The 18,455-nt window shown below is 37.2% G+C and overlaps 1 protein-coding gene across 5 annotated transcripts in view; it reads left to right on the forward strand.

The window, feature by feature from the left end:
* Nucleotides 1-18,455, forward strand: part of LOC120537492 (serine-rich adhesin for platelets-like) — a 41,793-nt gene that overhangs the window by 3,730 nt on the left and 19,608 nt on the right. For 3 of the 5 annotated variants that reach the window (XM_039766467.1, XM_039766465.1, XM_039766468.1), the window contains exons 2-8: nucleotides 4,115-4,312; nucleotides 5,845-6,369; nucleotides 6,752-6,949; nucleotides 8,537-9,211; nucleotides 10,900-11,574; nucleotides 13,266-13,940; nucleotides 15,821-16,495. In XM_039766467.1, the coding sequence (XP_039622401.1) occupies nucleotides 4,115-4,312; nucleotides 5,845-6,369; nucleotides 6,752-6,949; nucleotides 8,537-9,211; nucleotides 10,900-11,574; nucleotides 13,266-13,940; nucleotides 15,821-16,495 (3,621 nt within the window). The remainder of the gene's footprint in view (nucleotides 1-4,114; nucleotides 4,313-5,844; nucleotides 6,370-6,751; nucleotides 6,950-8,536; nucleotides 9,212-10,899; nucleotides 11,575-13,265; nucleotides 13,941-15,820; nucleotides 16,496-18,455) is intronic. The other 2 variants (XM_039766470.1, XM_039766469.1) reach the window with 2 other exon arrangements.

Raw genomic sequence — 18,455 nt, forward strand, 5'->3', positions numbered from 1 at the left:
CGGTTTTACAGAGTGGCGGCACCCAGCGTCAAAGCAGTGCTACTGTTCCTGTGTGGTTACCCTTTCTTTTTCAGATTCACATCCCTGACACGGCTTTATAAATAGACTGAAATTAACCGCATATTGTTTATTAGTTTAAGGCATCTAATTGTAATTAACCTGTAACAATATAATGATCCACAGGATGGTCAAACTATTCTAAATACCATAGCTGCTTTAGCGTTGTTACTCTCACTGCACCTTCTTCTTCTTCTTTCAGCTGCTCCTGTTAGGGGTTGCTACATCGGATCATCTTTTTCCATATTACTCTCACTGCACCACTCGGAGTATTTATATCACTGTATCTGAGTGTGAATGACAGCAGCAGCTGATCAGAAAGAGAATTATCAGTATACAGCATCAAGCACACGCTGTCTCAGCAATTTGGTATTTGAACTGGTCTCATCCGACCAACGCTTCAGAGCCTTTCCTGTTCGGACCTCACAGTTCACAAACAGTTTCATCCCAAGAACTATACATGCACTCAATCAGTCCAAGTGCTTCTTGTAGAACGCTTTGTACTTATAAGTACAATTACCTCACTGTAAACTTGCGATACAATTATAACATTGCACAGCCTGCGTATTTACATATGATGAAAACATCATTTTTAAGATGAAATGCAGTAAAATATGTTTATTATATTTTACAGATAAAACTTTAACTTCATTTAAATAATCTGTATTGTTAATAATTAAACATGTGAGGACATGGTGCTGCAGTGCTAGCGAGGAGCTGGCACTCTGTTTACAGATTGTTCCTGCCTCGCGCTGTATTCCTACTGGGACAGGCACGACACTGGAAGGATAGATGGATAGAATAATTAAACATGTACTATGAAGATATTTCAAAGTTCCTTAAAAGTTTTGAAGAATCAGCATTCTAAGCTTACAGATGGTTTAACGTCCATTACAGAGCTGATTATATATATTTGGAAGGTTAGTATGTTTGAAAAAGACAGTACTTCTGTAATAAAGCATTTCATCGCAGGTCACGCATGGTGCAACAGGCATCTTCTGTAGAGACATGAATAATCACTGCCCCACTGTGTTCCCATGTTTAATAACATGCTTTAACTCCTGTCATCATGAAAATATCACGTATACTTCTCAGCATTTTAATCATTCAGAGAGTTATAATTTCACGAATGCAATGTATTCTGTGTCCTGATGGACGAAGAGAAAGCCCGTTTTAGAATCACGCAGTGATTCACACACATAGAGCACATAGAATATCAAATACAAAAAAAAGCTTTAAACGTGCTACTTTAGTTACTATAGGATTTGAGAAACTAGTAAATTAAACGATTTTAAGATGAAGTTTATGATGTTCTACTTTAATGACAAAATAAACTACATGATTAAAGTGAAAATTTCAAGATTAAAGTTGACATTTCGTGCTTTTTTCACACTGTATGCCTTTTTTTTCTCTGTACCCTAATAGGCTTTCATATGACACTCAGATGGTGGGCTATGACTCGCCTTTTCACAGCGACTTTGATATCTGACATTTTTTTTATTTTGGCACTGTGCGACTTTGTGAACTTGAGCTTTCAAGTTTCTCCAACATTCTGTCACTCGATCAACTTCCTTTTGTTGATTATACTACTGTTTAAACCAACAAATGGTACAAATTTTTTTGAAATTCTTATATTTTCCCCAGTGCTTTTGCCATTGTCTTTTCACAGAACGCTGAGCTTAAGGGCTATTTATATTGATTTAGATATTTGAAGAGGCGTAATTCTGGGAGGAGACAGGGCAGAACAGCAGGGGCGTTCACGAGCGTTACTTTTCATGCTGATCGGGATTTATGCAGCGGAAGAACGCGGAAGCTGGCTAATGCACAGATTTATACATCTGGATATTTCTGTGCATAAGCACATTTCGTCTTTTGTGCTTACGTCATGTTATAGTGTGAGTTCTACTCACGGCGTTATGCATGAGGCCCCAGGAGTTGTATCTTTTACAATTTCTTCACCCCAAAACTAAAAGGAGAGCACTTTCTTCAAGTTATTTAGATATTTCTGGAATATTCAGGTTATTAGGTGGATCAAAATGAACAAAAAACAGACAGTCTCAAATTTTGCTATTAGCTGTGTAGTCTAGAGGAAGAGAGTAAACAGCAGGTAAGAGCAGGAATGTACCAGTTTGTATTTTTCAAACTTAAAAATAATGACAAAAATAAAGGTAGGAAGTCATTAAGCAAGGTAAATTTGAAGCCCTAGGTGACAACAGCAGGGTAAAAGAGACAAAATGGAATTCTGGAAAGTTTTCTCTATACGTTGCATTCCTCAGTATAAAACAGCCGAAATAAGACCATTAAATAGGTATAATATGGCATTTGTTTTATCAGGATGAGCTGTATTTCTACCAGAGAGCATGTGTTCAGAAGCTAGATGTACAGGTTAACCAAAGCCTGCTAAAACATGGAGTTAATGGAGAGGAATGACACTTAAGACAGGCAGGTTTAATACTTTACATTAAAGTACTAGATAGTAACATTAATGAGCATGAACAGAAGCAGACTCCTAACAAACAAAGATACAGCTTAGAAAGTTCTTACCTCCATCCATTATCCAACCAGCTATATCCTAAATAAAGGGTCATGGGGGTCTGCTGGAGCCAATCCCAGCCAACACAGGGCGCAAGGCAGGAAACAACCCCTGGGCAGGACACCAGCCCACCACAGAAGCTCTTACTTAAATGTAAGATAAATTAAACATTGAAACGTTCACCTGGAGGTGTGTTTACAGTATCTACATATAAATATGAGAGCAGAAACTAGAAACCAAATGATGGGGACAAGTTTGTGCTGAATATTATCTTATAAAAACGGATAAGAATGAAGAAAGAAACAGATTTAGATGTGAGGCTGTATCAGACAGGTGATGAGCCCCAACCTAGATAGGATATTTCAACTAGAATATAAAGAATGAATAACAGAGGGGTAATGGTGCTACTGTGTAATAAAATATATAATCAGAGTTAGAGCTGTATCCACCAAGGAACTCATGCTCTTGTGAATGTTTTCTGTAAGAACTGCAACAATATTATTGTAAACAAACCTTTCCTTTTATTATTAAAACTATTAAACACATGTAATAATATAACACCATTGTTTATTATTGTGGATTAATTGATATAAAATGATTTCCATGTTTCTGGCAATGACTTCTTCTTCAAGTTCTAGTTTAAATTTATTTTCACTTGTGCATAATACAATGAAATTCTTAGCTGCATGTCTCCTGCAGACATAATCGCATTGCTAACAAAGGACGCCTGTCAGTATGTTTATCTGTTGAGTAGCCTGGTGCACTGTGGGCATAAACTATCTCTGAATGTAGTGCTGTGATTATACTAATGATTCTAAAGAGAAAATTGACTGTGCAGGGTGACTAGGGACTTTAATAATGCTGTTAGCCTTTATTAAGATAGTGTGTCTCATATAGTGTATGTCCTAAACAGAAGGGAGTTGTACGCCAGTAATATTCTGAGCTGATGTCACCACCTTTAGTGGTGTTTAACATTCTGAACTAAGCAGATTAATGTAATCACTTAGTACAGCCTCCATTATGCACCTATAGACGTTGATGAGCATAGGTGGAGCTGTCTGGACCTTCCTCAGATCACAGCCTATACATAGTGTTTACAGTCTGCCAGTTGGGAAGTCTAAAGATCAGTTACAAGGTATGGTGGTATGTTCCAAGTCTAGGAGTTTAGCGATAGCTTTAATGGTACAAAAATGTTAATAACAGATTTATAAACACTATATCCGTGTAAGGATTGTATGACGTCAAGGGCTATTAAAATTATGTAGAATATAGTATTAATTCGCCCAGCACAGGTCTCTCTCTAAGCATTTGACCATAATTGTCTCCACTCTATAGTCGCTGAGACAAAACACATCTTTAACACAGAGATAATTGTTACTTATTAAAGCTAAACACATTCTGAATCTTTTGAAAAGAATTCCAAATAAAATAAAAACTAATTTACACTGAAACAGTTGTAAGAAAAAAAGTTTACATGTGAAAATTTTAATTAATCAGTTATTGAACACCTTTTTTGTATTTCAGGACCCAATGAGTGCAATGCTGCCAGCAATCAATTCTGCACAAACCGAAGTAATGGTCACTATGAGAACACTGCCGATCCACATTATTTCATACAGTGTTTTGACGGAAATTACTATTTAATGCCTTGTCCTGCACAACTGGTTTATTATGCAAGTAAAGGATATTGCGACTTTCCTGCTATCACTACTCCTAGTTCAGGTGGGTTTAAAGATACTTCAAATTCATGAATTTTTAGACATGGTATTTGATTAAAGTGATAAATATTTATGATGATGTTAAGCAAATATGTAGCTCCATTTTTAACAGAAATGGTAAACCTGGAAAATAAGAATCGTTTCTTGCTAAATATTTGTTTATTTCCATATAAAAGGCTATTTTTCATAATAAGCAAAAATCCTTTACCTGACACAAGTTTTAGTTGAAAAACAACAAAGTATCTACTTTTTCTTGTTTGCTCTTGAATTTGATGTTCAACTATCAAACAGATTTTCTGTTCTAGTGCCTCAGTAAAGACCTTCCCAGGGAGTCCAAGGACTGTCATTTTTGGTAATTAAAACACAAAATCTTTTGTTCCCTTTTCAAAATTGAGAACCAGCACTCAGTTCTGTTAGTTCCAAGTCACTGTCCTTGTCTTCCACACAGCATTTAAAAGGCACTTCAGCTAAAACACATCCATGGTATGAGTGGTTTTTAGCATTTCCTGTTTGCTCTCACCAACCTCTGTGGTTTTGCCACTTTGGAGCTTTTCAATTACTGGAGTAATCTTAGCTACTCAAATGAATCCAACTTCAACCAATCCTACTAACATTGAATCCTCCTCTATCTCTGAAGAGACACAGCTGGGTTCAAAATATCCTCAATGTGCTCCAGAACATCTCTGAGAATTATTTTACATGGTTATGCTGACCTCCACTTACACACGAAACTTCCTTTGTCTGTTGCCACAACTGCCATATGTTTGCCTAGTTGAAACCTGTTGGTCAAATCTGGAGATCTTTTTGCTAACATTGCAAAAGACACCTCCTCTTTGTTCTACTTAAAAACTACACTTATAATTGGTATCCACAAAACGATCCCAGAGCTGAGACCATGTTCAGCACCATCAATTTTCTTTACACAGCTGCTTTCAGGTGTCTTAACTACCGTGGTTTTGAGCAGGCTCTATTCAGATTCCATATTCCTGACTTCTTTCCTGAAGCAGGTCAGGCTCTTTTGGGAGTAAGAGTTGAAGTAACTCTGAAGTGAAACATACATTAGTGCCTCCCAACACCCTCACAACATATTGATGATCTCCAGACCTGTACAGCAAGTCCTCCATCTGTGTGAGCCAGCACACTACCACTTAGTGATCAGCTCAGCACTCATATTTACTTGCAAAGCCAGCAATTACAGCCAGAGATCAGATTAAATGACCCAAACGTCAATCATTGACATTAGGCCCCAGGCACTCTGGTAACTGGCACTCTTCTGAGCAAACTTGTGATTATATTTACAAAAATAGAGCAGACTAATAAGTATTGTTTTATGATATCAGTTTTGCTGACCTGATACATAGCACATCAAATTTTGTTTTATTTAACTGTAATCATCATGCTAAAATCTTAATAGTCAATTGTTTAATAGACAGGACCTTACCTTGTATAGGCAGAAATGAATGCAGAATTCTCATAGATGACAACTATTTGTTTAAATTAATACTAAATAGCATGTCAAATTTTATTTTCTTTCAGGTGTAACCACCACAACAACAACTTTAATTCCCACAAAAATTACTTCAGCAATTACTGCAGCATCATTTTCTTCTTCCACAAGTCAGTCACCTACAACAAAATCAACTTTCCCTTCTATTTCATCATCTACATCCACAAAGTCTACAGCCACACCAACTACAACTAGTAACTCTGTCATATCATCTGCATCAAAATCAGCCACTGCTTCAGTATCGACAATTAGCACTAAAACCGACTCTACATCAACTACTTCCACATCAAACCCTGCAGCTGTCACTGATTCCACAAGTACTGCTTCCAAATTGACATTCAGCACTAAAAGTGATGTTTCACAAGCTGCCTCTGCATCATCATCTACCATTATGAGTGTTTCCTCATCAATATCCAGCACTAAAACTGATTATGCATCAACGTCCTCCACATCACTGGCTACAGCTGTTTCCCTTTCAACAAAACAGTCATCTGCCATGGATTCTTCAGCAACTCCAGCTACACAGAAGTCTAGCTCCAACACTGACTCCACAGGTATGACCTCCTCTTCAGATTATCTAGAATATACCATTAAATGTCCCCAGAACATGTCTCTTTGTAAGGATTTGATCATAATGGAAAAAGTTGCCTCCAGGCTATAATCACTGAGACAGATTGCTTTTGTTTGCTTTGGCATAGAGATCATTGTTATATTTTTCAAGCAGGTGGGCCCTGTAGAGTTTCTGGGCAATGCATTAAAAATATCTCAATAAACTATAAGAATCTATTTAAAGATTACATAAGAGAAACTGTTAAATTACAGATGTGTGCTATTTTTATGCCAATTAAAACTTTTCATATTGGATTCTTTGTAAGAAGAAAGTTTGAATGTAAAAAATGTTAATTTATCAATTCTTGAACACTTTTTGCATTTCAGGACCCAATGGGTGCAGTGCTACACACAATCAATTCTGCAAAGACAAAAGTAATGGTCTCTATGAGTACACCGGCAATCCACATTATTTCATACAATGCTCTGAAGGAATCTGCTTTTTAAAGTTTTGTCCTGCACAACTGGTTTATCATGCAAGTAAACAATATTGCGACTATCCTGCTATCACTACTCCTAGTTCAGGTGGGTTTAAAGATACTTCTAATTCATTTATTTTTATGCATTATACAGTATTTCATAAAATAAATAAAATAATTTTGTTGAGGTTTAGAAAATGTGTTGTTCAATAGCTAACAGAAATTGCCAACCTGAAAAATAATAATTGTTAGGTGTTAAATGCTTTTTTATTCCATTATTAATGTCTCTTTCTCATAAAAAGCAGCAACTGGTTACCTGAGACAAATTTTGGTTAAATAGCAAGAAATTATCTTTTTATGCTTCTTTTGAATTTGATGTTCAAGTATAAAACTGCTTTACTGTTTTAGTGCCTCAGCAGAGGCTTTTCTTGGCAAGCTGAGGACTGTAATTATTTGGTAATTAGAACACAAAATCTCTTGTCCCCTTTTTAAAAATAGGGTCCACTACTCTGTTCTGTTACTTCTGAGTTACTGTTCTTGATTTCCACACAACATTAGAGAAGCACCTCAGCTAAAACACCACCATACTGTCAGTGCTTTCCAGCATTTCCTGTCTCTCATCAATCCTTGTGACTTTACCACCGTGGACATTTTTAATCATGGTTGAGACTTCTACTATCCAAGTGCTCCCAGTTTCAAACAGTGCTCCTAGTATGTTTTGCTCCAAAACGAATGTCATATACACTGGCTTCAGGAGTTCCTCAGTTTTGCCCAGAATGGCATTAACGCCATAAAAAATAATTTTACATGACTGCACCAAACTCCTCTTACATATGGCACTGGACTTGTCTACTGCCACAGCTACTACACTTTTTCCATGTTGGAAGACTTCAGTCCAGTCTGGAGAGCTTTCTGATACAATTCCATTGGATGCCGCTTTCTTTAACATGACAAATACCCATATAACTATTGTCCACCAATGGATCCCATGGTTGAGACCATAATAATCGCCCTCAAACATATTGTTACAGCTTCTTTCAGGTGCCTTCACTACTGAGGTTTTGAACAGGGTCCATTCAGACTCTACAAGGCAAGATCATCTGGGGGTGAGAGTTCAACTAACTCTGAACTGAGACATTCAGTAGTCTCTCCTAACACCCTCACTGCTCATTGGGGATCTCCAGGTCTGTAAAGCTGGTACTTCTGTCTGAGCAGGCACTCTGCCAAGAAGGGTTCAGTTTGCAGCTCAGCACTCATATTTACTTGCATGACCTGAATATATAGCTACACATCAGGCTAGATGACTACAACATCAATCAATGACCTTTGGCCCAAGGCACTCTGGACTCAGGCACTCTTTTGAGCAAACTTGTGATTATGTTTATAAAGGTAAAGGAGACTGATAGAAACAACTTTATTAAGGGGATAGTTTGTTACTTCTCTTGATAAAATTTAATTGAACCCCATTTCTGAAAATGTGTTATTATTCGTGTATTATGTCAGATTTGCTGACCTGGTGCTTAATATATCATAACTTTTAAGTGAACTGCAATCATCATCTTAAGATCTTAATAATCAATTGCATTATAGAGAAAACCTTACATTGTGTAGGCAGAAGTGATTGCAGATTAAGATTATGACTGTTATGATTAAATTATTAGTAAACAGCATGCCAAATTTTATTTTCTTTTAGATGTAACCACCACCACAACAACTGTAATTCCCACTACAATAACTTCAGCAGCTGCTACATCACCAGCAAGTACTGCATCATTTTCTTCAACATCTCATACTTTTCCAACAAGTCAGTCACCTACAACAGAATCAACCTTCCCATCTAGTTCATCATCTACAACTACAGCTACAAGTAGTACCTCTGTCATATCAACTGTATCAAAATCAGACACGACACTGTTTTCCTCCACATCAATACCTACTCTTAACACTAATTCTGCACCCACTACCTCCTCGCCAACACTCAGCACTAAAACTGACTCTGTACCAACCTCCTCTACATCAAAACCTGGTACTTCCACTGATTCTACAGCCACTGCTTCAGTATCAGCACTTAGCACTAAAACCGACTCTACATTAACTACTTCCACATCAAACCCTGCAGCTACCACTGATTCCACAAGTACTGCTTCCAAATTGACATTCAGCACTAAAACTGATGTTACACAAGCTGCCTCTACATCATCATCATCTCCCATTATGAGTGCAATATCCAGCACTAAAACTGATTCTACATCAACTTCCTCCACATCACAGCCTACAGCTGTTTCCCTTTCAGCAACACAGTCATCTGCCATGGATTCTTCAGCAACTCCAGTTACACAGAGGTCTAGCTCCAACACTGACTCCACAGGTATGGCCTACTTTTCAGATTGTCTAGAATATATGTATAGAATGACATCCTCTTGAACATATCTAGAGAAAAGCATTAAGGGTCCCCAGCAGAGGTCTGCTTGTAAGGATTTGATCATAATTAAAGTAGCTGTATCCAGGCTATAATCACTGAGACAGATTAGTTTTGTTTGCTTTGGCACAGAGATCACTGTTATTGTGTTCAAGCAGGTGGGCCCTATAGAAGTTTTGGGCAATGCATTAAAATTATCCCATAAAATGTTAAGAATCTCTTTTAAATATTACATAAGAGAAACTGTTAAATTACAGATGTGTGCTATTGTTACACCAACTCAAACTTTTCATATTGGATTCTTTGTAAGAAGAAAGTTTGAGTGTAAAAATGTCAAATAATTAATTCTGGTACACTTTTTGCATTTCAGGACCCAATGGGTGCAGTGTTATACCCTGCAGATTCTTTTAATGAATGCTTTTTTAAGAATGGCTCTGTACTTCATAAAAGAGATAAAATGATGTTAATGAATTGTGTAGCTCCATCGTTAACTGAAATGTTAAAACTAAAAAAAATTAATTATTTCCTGCTAAATTCCTGTCTATTTCATCATCAAAAGCTGTTTCTCATAACAAACAACAGTCTTTTGCCTGAAGCCCTGAAGCATGTTTTCATCAGAAAGCAAGAAATAAAGTTTTTTTTGCTACTCTTGAATTTGATATTCAAGTATAAAGAATAGTTTCTATTTCGGTGCCTCAGCAAAGTTCTTTTCAGAGAGGCTAATGATTGTAATTCTTTGTTAATTAGAACCTAAAATATCTTGTTCCCTTTTATACATATGGCACTTGACTTGTCTACTGCCACAGCTACTACATTTTTTCTGTGTTGGAAGCTCTCAGTCCAGTCTGGAAAGCTTTCTGCTACAATTCCATTGGATGCCTCTTTCTTTATAACATGACAAATATCCTTATAACTATTATCCACCAATGGATCCCATGGTTGAGACCATAATAATCGCCCTCAAACATATTGTTACAGCTTCTTTCAGGTGCCTTCACTACTGAGGTTTTGAACAGGGTCCATTTAGACTCTACAAGGCAAGATCATCTGGGGGTGAGAGTTGAACTAACTCTGAACTGAGACATTCAGTAGTCTCTCCTAACACCCTCACTGCTCATTGGGGATCTCCAGGTCTGTAAAGCTGGTCCTTCTGTCTGAGCAGGCACTCTGCCAAGAAGGGTTCAGTTTGCAGCTCAGCACTCATATTTACTTGCATGACCTGAATATATAGCTACACATCAGGCTAGATGACTACAACAATCAATGACCTTTGGCCCAAGGCACTCTGGACTCAGGCACTCTTTTGAGCAAACTTGTGATTATGTTTATAAAGGTAAAGGAGACTGATAGTAACAACATTATTAAGGGGATAGTTTGTTACTTCTCTTGATAAAATTTAATTGAACTCCATTTCTAAAAATGTGTTATTTTTGATGTATGATGTCAGATTTGCTGATCTGGTGCTTAATATGTCATCATTTTTAAGTGAACTGCAATCATCATCCTAAGATCTTAATAATCAATTGCTTTATAGAGAAAACCTTATATTGTGTAGGCAGAAGTGATTGCAGATTAAGATTATGACTGTTATGATTAAATTATTAGTAAACAGCATGCCAAATTTTATTTTCTTTTAGATGTAACCACCACCACAACAACTGTAATTCCCGCTGCAATAACATCAGCAGTTGCTTTATCACCAACAAGTACTGAATCATTTTCTTCAGCATCTCCTACTTTTCCAACAAGTCAGTCACCTACAACAGAATCAGCCTTCCCATCTAGTTCATCATCTACAACTACAGCTACAAGTAGTACCTCTGTCATATCAACTGTATCAAAATCAGACACGACACTGTTTTCCTCCACATCAATACCTACTCTTAACACTAATTCTGCACCCACTACCTCCTCGCCAACACTCAGCACTAAAACTGACTCTGTACCAACCTCCTCTACATCAAAACCTGGTACTTCCACTGATTCTACAGCCACTGCTTCAGTATCAACACTTAGCACTAAAACTGACTCTACATTAACTACTTCCACATCAAACCCTGCAGCTACCACTGATTCCACAAGTACTGCTTCCAAATTGACATTCAGCACTAAAACTGATGTTACACAAGCTGCCTCTACATCATCATCATCTACCATTATGAGTGCAATATCCAGCACTAAAACTGATTCTACATCAACTTCCTCCACATCACTGCCTACAGCTGTTTCCCTTTCAGCAACACAGTCATCTGCCATGGATTCTTCAGCAACTCCAGCTACACAGAGGTCTAGCTCCAACACTGACTCCACAGGTATGGCCTACTTTTCAGATTGTCTAGAATATATGTATAGAATGACATCCTCTTGAACATATCTAGAGAAAAGCATTAAGGGTCCCCAGCAGAGGTCTGCTTGTAAGGATTTGATCATAATGGAAGTAGTTGTATCCAGGCTATAATCACTGAGACAGATTAGTTTTGTTTGCTTTGGCACAGAGATCACTGTTATTGTGTTCAAGCAGGTGGGCCCTATAGAAGTTTTGGGCAATGCATTAAAATTATCCCATAAAATGTTAAGAATCTCTTTTAAATATTACATAAGAGAAACTGTTAAATTACAGATGTGTGCTATTGTTACACCAACTCAAACTTTTCATATTGGATTCTTTGTAAGAAGAAAGTTTGAGTGTAAAAATGTCAATTAATTAATTCTGGTACACTTTTTGCATTTCAGGACCCAATGGGTGCAGTGTTATACCCTGCAGATTCTTTTAATGAATGCTTTTTTAAGAATGGCTCTGTACTTCATAAAAGAGATAAAATGATGTTAATGAATTGTGTAGCTCCATCGTTAACTGAAATGTTAAAACTAAAAAATTTAAATTATTTCCTGCTAAATTCCTGTCTATTTCATCATCAAAAGCTGTTTCTCATAATAAACAACAGTCTTTTGCCTGAAGCCCTGAAGCATGTTTTCATCAGAAAGCAAGAAATTAAGTTTTTTTTGCTACTCTTGAATTTGATATTCAAGTATAAAGAATAGTTTCTGTTTCGGTGCCTCAGCAAAGTTCTTTTCAGAGAGGCTAATGATTGTAATTCTTTGTTAATTAGAACCTAAAATATCTTGTTCCCTTTTATACATATGGCACTTGACTTGTCTACTGCCACAGCTACTACATTTTTTCCGTGTTGGAAGCTCTCAGTCCAGTCTGGAAAGCTTTCTGCTACAATTCCATTGGATGCCTCTTTCTTTATAACATGACAAATATCCTTATAACTATTATCCACCAATGGATCCCATGGTTGAGACCATAATAATCGCCCTCAAACATATTGTTACAGCTTCTTTCAGGTGCCTTCACTACTGAGGTTTTGAACAGGGTCCATTTAGACTCTACAAGGCAAGATCATCTGGGGGTGAGAGTTGAACTAACTCTGAACTGAAACTTTCAGTAGTCTCTCCTAACACCCTCACTGCTCATTGGGGATCTCCAGGTCTGTAAAGCTGGTCCTTCTGTCTGAGCAGGCACTCTGCCAAGAAGGGTTCAGTTTGCAGCTCAGCACTCATATTTACTTGCATGACCTGAATATATAGCTACACATCAGGCTAGATGACTACAACATCAATCAATGACCTTTGGCCCAAGGCACTCTGGACTCAGGCACTCTTTTGAGCAAACTTGTGATTATGTTTATAAAGGTAAAGGAGACTGATAGTAACAACATTATTAAGGGGATAGTTTGTTACTTCTCTTGCTAAAATTTAATTGAACTCCATTTCTAAAAATGTGTTATTTTTGATGTATGATGTCAGATTTGCTGATCTGGTGCTTAATATGTCATCATTTTTAAGTGAACTGCAATCATCATCCTAAGATCTTAATAATCAATTGCTTTATAGAGAAAACCTTACATTGTGTAGGCAGAAGTGATTGCAGATTAAGATTATGACTGTTATGATTAAATTATTAGTAAACAGCATGCCAAATTTTAATTTCTTTTAGATGTAACCACCACCACAACAACTGTAATTCCCGCTGCAATAACTTCAGCAGTTGCTTTATCACCAACAAGTACTGAATCATTTTCTTCAGCATCTCCTACTTTTCCAACAAGTCAGTCACCTACAACAGAATCAGCCTTCCCATCTAGTTCATCATCTACAACTACAGCTACAAGTAGTACCTCTGTCATATCAACTGTATCAAAATCAGACACGACACTGTTTTCCTCCACATCAATACCTACTCTTAACACTAATTCTGCACCCACTACCTCCTCGCCAACACTCAGCACTAAAACTGACTCTGTACCAACCTCCTCTACATCAAAACCTGGTACTTCCACTGATTCTACAGCCACTGCTTCAGTATCAACACTTAGCACTAAAACCGACTCAACATCAACTACTTCCACATCAAACCCTGCAGCTACCACTGATTCTACAAGTACTGCTTCCAAATTGACATTCAGCACTAAAACTGATGTTACACAAGCTGCCTCTACATCATCATCATCTCCCATTATGAGTGCAATATCCAGCACTAAAACTGATTCTACATCAACTTCCTCCACATCACTGCCTACAGCTGTTTCCCTTTCAGCAACACAGTCATCTGCCATGGATTCTTCAGCAACTCCAGCTACACAGAGGTCTAGCTCCAACACTGACTCCACAGGTATGGCATCCTCTTCAGATTATCTAGAATATATATATATATATATTGAGAGAGAGAATGACATCCTCTTGAACATATCTAGAGAAATGCATTAAGGGTCCCCAGCAGAGGTCTGCTTGTAAGGATTTGATCATAATGGAAGTACTTGTCTCCAGGCTATAATCACTGAGACAGATTAGTTTTGTTTGCTTTGGCACAGAGATCACTGTTATTGTGTTCAAGCAGGTGGGCCCTATAGAAGTTTTGGGCAATGCATTAAAATTATCCCATAAAATGTTAAGAATCTCTTTTAAATATTACATAAGAGAAACTGTTAAATTACAGATGTGTGCTATTGTTACACCAACTCAAACTTTTCATATTGGATTCTTTGTAAGAAGAAAGGTTGAGTGTAAAAATGTCAATTAATTAATTCTGGTACACTTTTTGCATTTCAGGACCCAATGGGTGCAGTGTTATACCTTGCAGATTCTTTTAATGAATGCTTTTTTAAGAATGGCTCCGTACTTCATAAAAGAGATAAAATGATGTTAATGAATTGTGTAGCTCCATCGTTAATTGAAATGTTAAAACTAAAATATTTAAATTATTTCCTGCTAAATTCCTGTCTATTTCATCATCAAAAGCTGTTTCTCATAATAAACAACAGTCTTTTGCCTGAAGCCCTGAAGCATGTTTTCATCAGAAAGCAAGAAATTAAGTTTTTTTTGCTACTCTTGAATTTGATATTCAAGTATAAAGAATAGTTTCTGTTTCAGTGCCTCAGCAAAGTTCTTTTCAGAGAGGCTAATGATTGTAATTCTTTGTTAATTAGAACCTAAAATATCTTGTTCCCTTTTATACATATGGCACTTGACTTGTCTACTGCCACAGCTACTACATTTTTTCTGTGTTGGAAGCTCTCAGTCCAGTCTGGAAAGCTTTCTGCTACAATTCCATTGGATTCCTTTTTCTTTAACATGACAAATATCCTTATAACTATTATCCACCAATGGATCCCATGGTTGAGACCATAATAATCGCCCTCAAACATATTGTTACAGCTTCTTTCAGGTGCCTTCACTACTGAGGTTTTGAACAGGGTCCATTCAGACTCTACAAGGCAAGATCATCTGGGGGTGAGAGTTCAACTAACTCTGAACTGAGACATTCAGTAGTCTCTCCTAACACCCTCACTGCTCATTGGGGATCTCCAGGGGCCTCATGTATAACGCCGTCCGTAGAACTCGCACTATAACATGGCGTAAGCACAAAAGCCGAAATGTGTTTACACACAGAAAAATCCAGATGCAGGAATTTGTACGTACTCCAACTTCCACGTTCTTCCATTACATAAATCCCGATACGCACCGTTTATACATGAGGCCCCAGGTCTGTAAAGCTGGTCCTTCTGTCTGAGCAGGCACTCTGCCAAGAAGGGTTCAGTTTGCAGCTCAGCACTCATATTTACTTGCATGACCTGAATATATAGCTACACATCAGGCTAGATGACTACAACATCAATCAATGACCTTTGGCCCAAGGCACTCTGGACTCAGGCACTCTTTTGAGCAAACTTGTGATTATGTTTATAAAGGTAAAGGAGACTGATAGTAACAACATTATTAAGGGGATAGTTTGTTACTTCTCTTGCTAAAATTTAATTGAACTCCATTTCTAAAAATGTGTTATTTTTGATGTATGATGTCAGATTTGCTGATCTGGTGCTTAATATGTCATCATTTTTAAGTGAACTGCAATCATCATCCTAAGATCTTAATAATCAATTGCTTTATAGAGAAAACCTTACATTGTGTAGGCAGAAGTGATTGCAGATTAAGATTATGACTGTTATGATTAAATTATTAGTAAACAGCATGCCAAATTTTAATTTCTTTTAGATGTAACCACCACCACAACAACTGTAATTCCCGCTGCAATAACTTCAGCAGTTGCTTTATCACCAACAAGTACTGAATCATTTTCTTCAGCATCTCCTACTTTTCCAACAAGTCAGTCACCTACAACAGAATCAGCCTTCCCATCTAGTTCATCATCTACAACTACAGCTACAATTAGTACCTCTGTCATATCAACTGTATCAAAATCAGACACGACACTGTTTTCCTCCACATCAATACCTACTCTTAACACTAATTCTGCACCCACTACCTCCTCGCCAACACTCAGCACTAAAACTGACTCTGTACCAACCTCCTCTACATCAAAACCTGGTACTTCCACTGATTCTACAGCCACTGCTTCAGTATCAACACTTAGCACTAAAACTGACTCTACATTAACTACTTCCACATCAAACCCTGCAGCTACCACTGATTCTACAAGTACTGCTTCCAAATTGACATTCAGCACTAAAACTGATGTTACACAAGCTGCCTCTACATCATCATCATCTCCCATTATGAGTGCAATATCCAGCACTAAAACTGATTCTACATCAACTTCCTCCACATCACTGCCTACAGCTGTTTCCCTTTCAGCAACACAGTCATCTGCCATGGATTCTTCAGCAACTCCAGCTACACAGAGGTCTAGCTCCAACACTGACTCCACAGGTATGGCCTACTTTTCAGATTGTCTAGAATATATGTATAGAATGACATCCTCTTGAACATATCTAGAGAAAAGCATTAAGGGTGCCCAGAAGAGGTCTGCTTGTAAGGATTTGATCATAATGGAAGTAGCTGTCTCCAGGCTATAATCACTGAGACAGATTAGTTTTGTTTGTTTTGGCACAGAGATCACTGTTATTGTGTTTAAGCAGGTTGGCCCTATAGATTTTTTGGGCAATGCATTAAAATTATCCCATAAAATGTTAAGAATCTCTTTTAAATATTACATAAGAGAAACTGTTAAATTACAGATGTGTGCTATTGTTACACCAACTCACACTTTTCATATTGGATTCTTTGTAGGAAGAAAGTTTGAATGTAAAAATGTTAATTAAAGTATCTATCTATCTATCTATCTATCTATCTATCTATCTATCTATCTATCTATCTATCTATCTATCTATCTATCTATCTATCTATCTATCTAATCAATTCTGGTACACTTTTTGCATTTCAGGACCCAATGGGTGCAGGGCTATACTTTGCAGATTCTTTTAATGAATGTTTTTTTAAGAATGGCTCCGTACTTCATAAAAGAGATAAAATGATGTTAATGAATTGTGTAGCTCCATCGTTAACTGAAATGTTAAAACTAAAAAATTAAAATTATTTCCTGCTAAATACCTGTCTATTTCATCATCAAAAGCCGTTTCATATAACAAACAACAGTCTTTTGCCTGATGCCCTGAAGCATGTTTTCATCAGAAAGCAAGAAATTAATTTTTTTGCTACTCTTGAATTTGATATTCAAGTATAAAAAATATTTTCAGTTTCAGTGCCTCAGCAAAGGTCTTTTCAGGGAGGCTAATGATTGTAATTCATTGGTAATTACAACCTAAAATATCTTTTTCCCTTTTTAAAAATGAAACCACAAGTGTATTGTTTTAGTTCTGAGCTACTGTCCATGTCTTCCACACAACATGAAAGAGGTGACTCAGCTGAAACATGTCCACAGTTTGAGTGCTTTTCAGCATTTCCTTTTGCCAGTTATGAACCTCTGTGGCTTTACCACTGTGGTGGGTTTTCATCTCTGAATTAACTTAAGCAACCTATTTGGACCCTACTTCGTTAAGTCGTTCTTGTACTGTTTACTTCAAACAAAGTGACATATCCACTGTGCTCAGGAGTTCCTCGTTGTGCCCCCAAAACTTTGAAGCCACAAAAAAACTAATTTTACATGGCTTCACCAAACTCCACATACACACAGGACTTGCTTTGTCTTTTGCCACAGCTTCTATATTCTTGCCTTGTTAGAACCTCTTAGTAAAATCTAGAGACCTTCTTGCAAACATTTCTCAAACTAGGCAGCTGCCCTTAAAATTATTATCTACAAATTGATGTCAAAGTTGAGACAATGAGTTGTAATTGTAAGCATTTTGCCACAGCTTCTGGGGTGGGTTTTGACCTAAGTCTATAACTAAGACACACACTACTCTCTCTCAACATCTTCACAGCTCATTTGGGAGCTCTAGGTCTGTAGAGAAAGTCATCCATCTGTCTGAGCCAAACACACTACCACATAATGATCAGTTTGCAGCTCAGCACTCATATTTACTTACATGACCAGAAAATATGACCACAGATCAGATTACATGGGCCCAACATCAATCATTGACCTTTCGCCCATGGCGCTCTGGTAACAGCAGGAAATCTTATGAGCAACCTTGTGATTATGTTTACAAAAATAAGCAGCAGACTAATACTAACAACATTATTAAGGTAAGAGAGTTGGTTACTTCTCCAAATCAAGTATGATTGAAACCAGTTTCTAAAAATATGAATAACATCATTGATGGATGTCAATTTTGCTGACCTGATGTCAGAACTTTTTTTAGTGAACAGTGATCATCATCCTAAAATCTTAATAATCAATTGTTTCAAAGACAGGAGCTTACCTTGTGAA

The sequence above is a fragment of the Polypterus senegalus genome, chromosome 10 (assembly GCF_016835505.1).
Source record: "Polypterus senegalus isolate Bchr_013 chromosome 10, ASM1683550v1, whole genome shotgun sequence".
In the NCBI taxonomy this organism is placed as follows: domain Eukaryota; kingdom Metazoa; phylum Chordata; class Cladistia; order Polypteriformes; family Polypteridae; genus Polypterus; species Polypterus senegalus.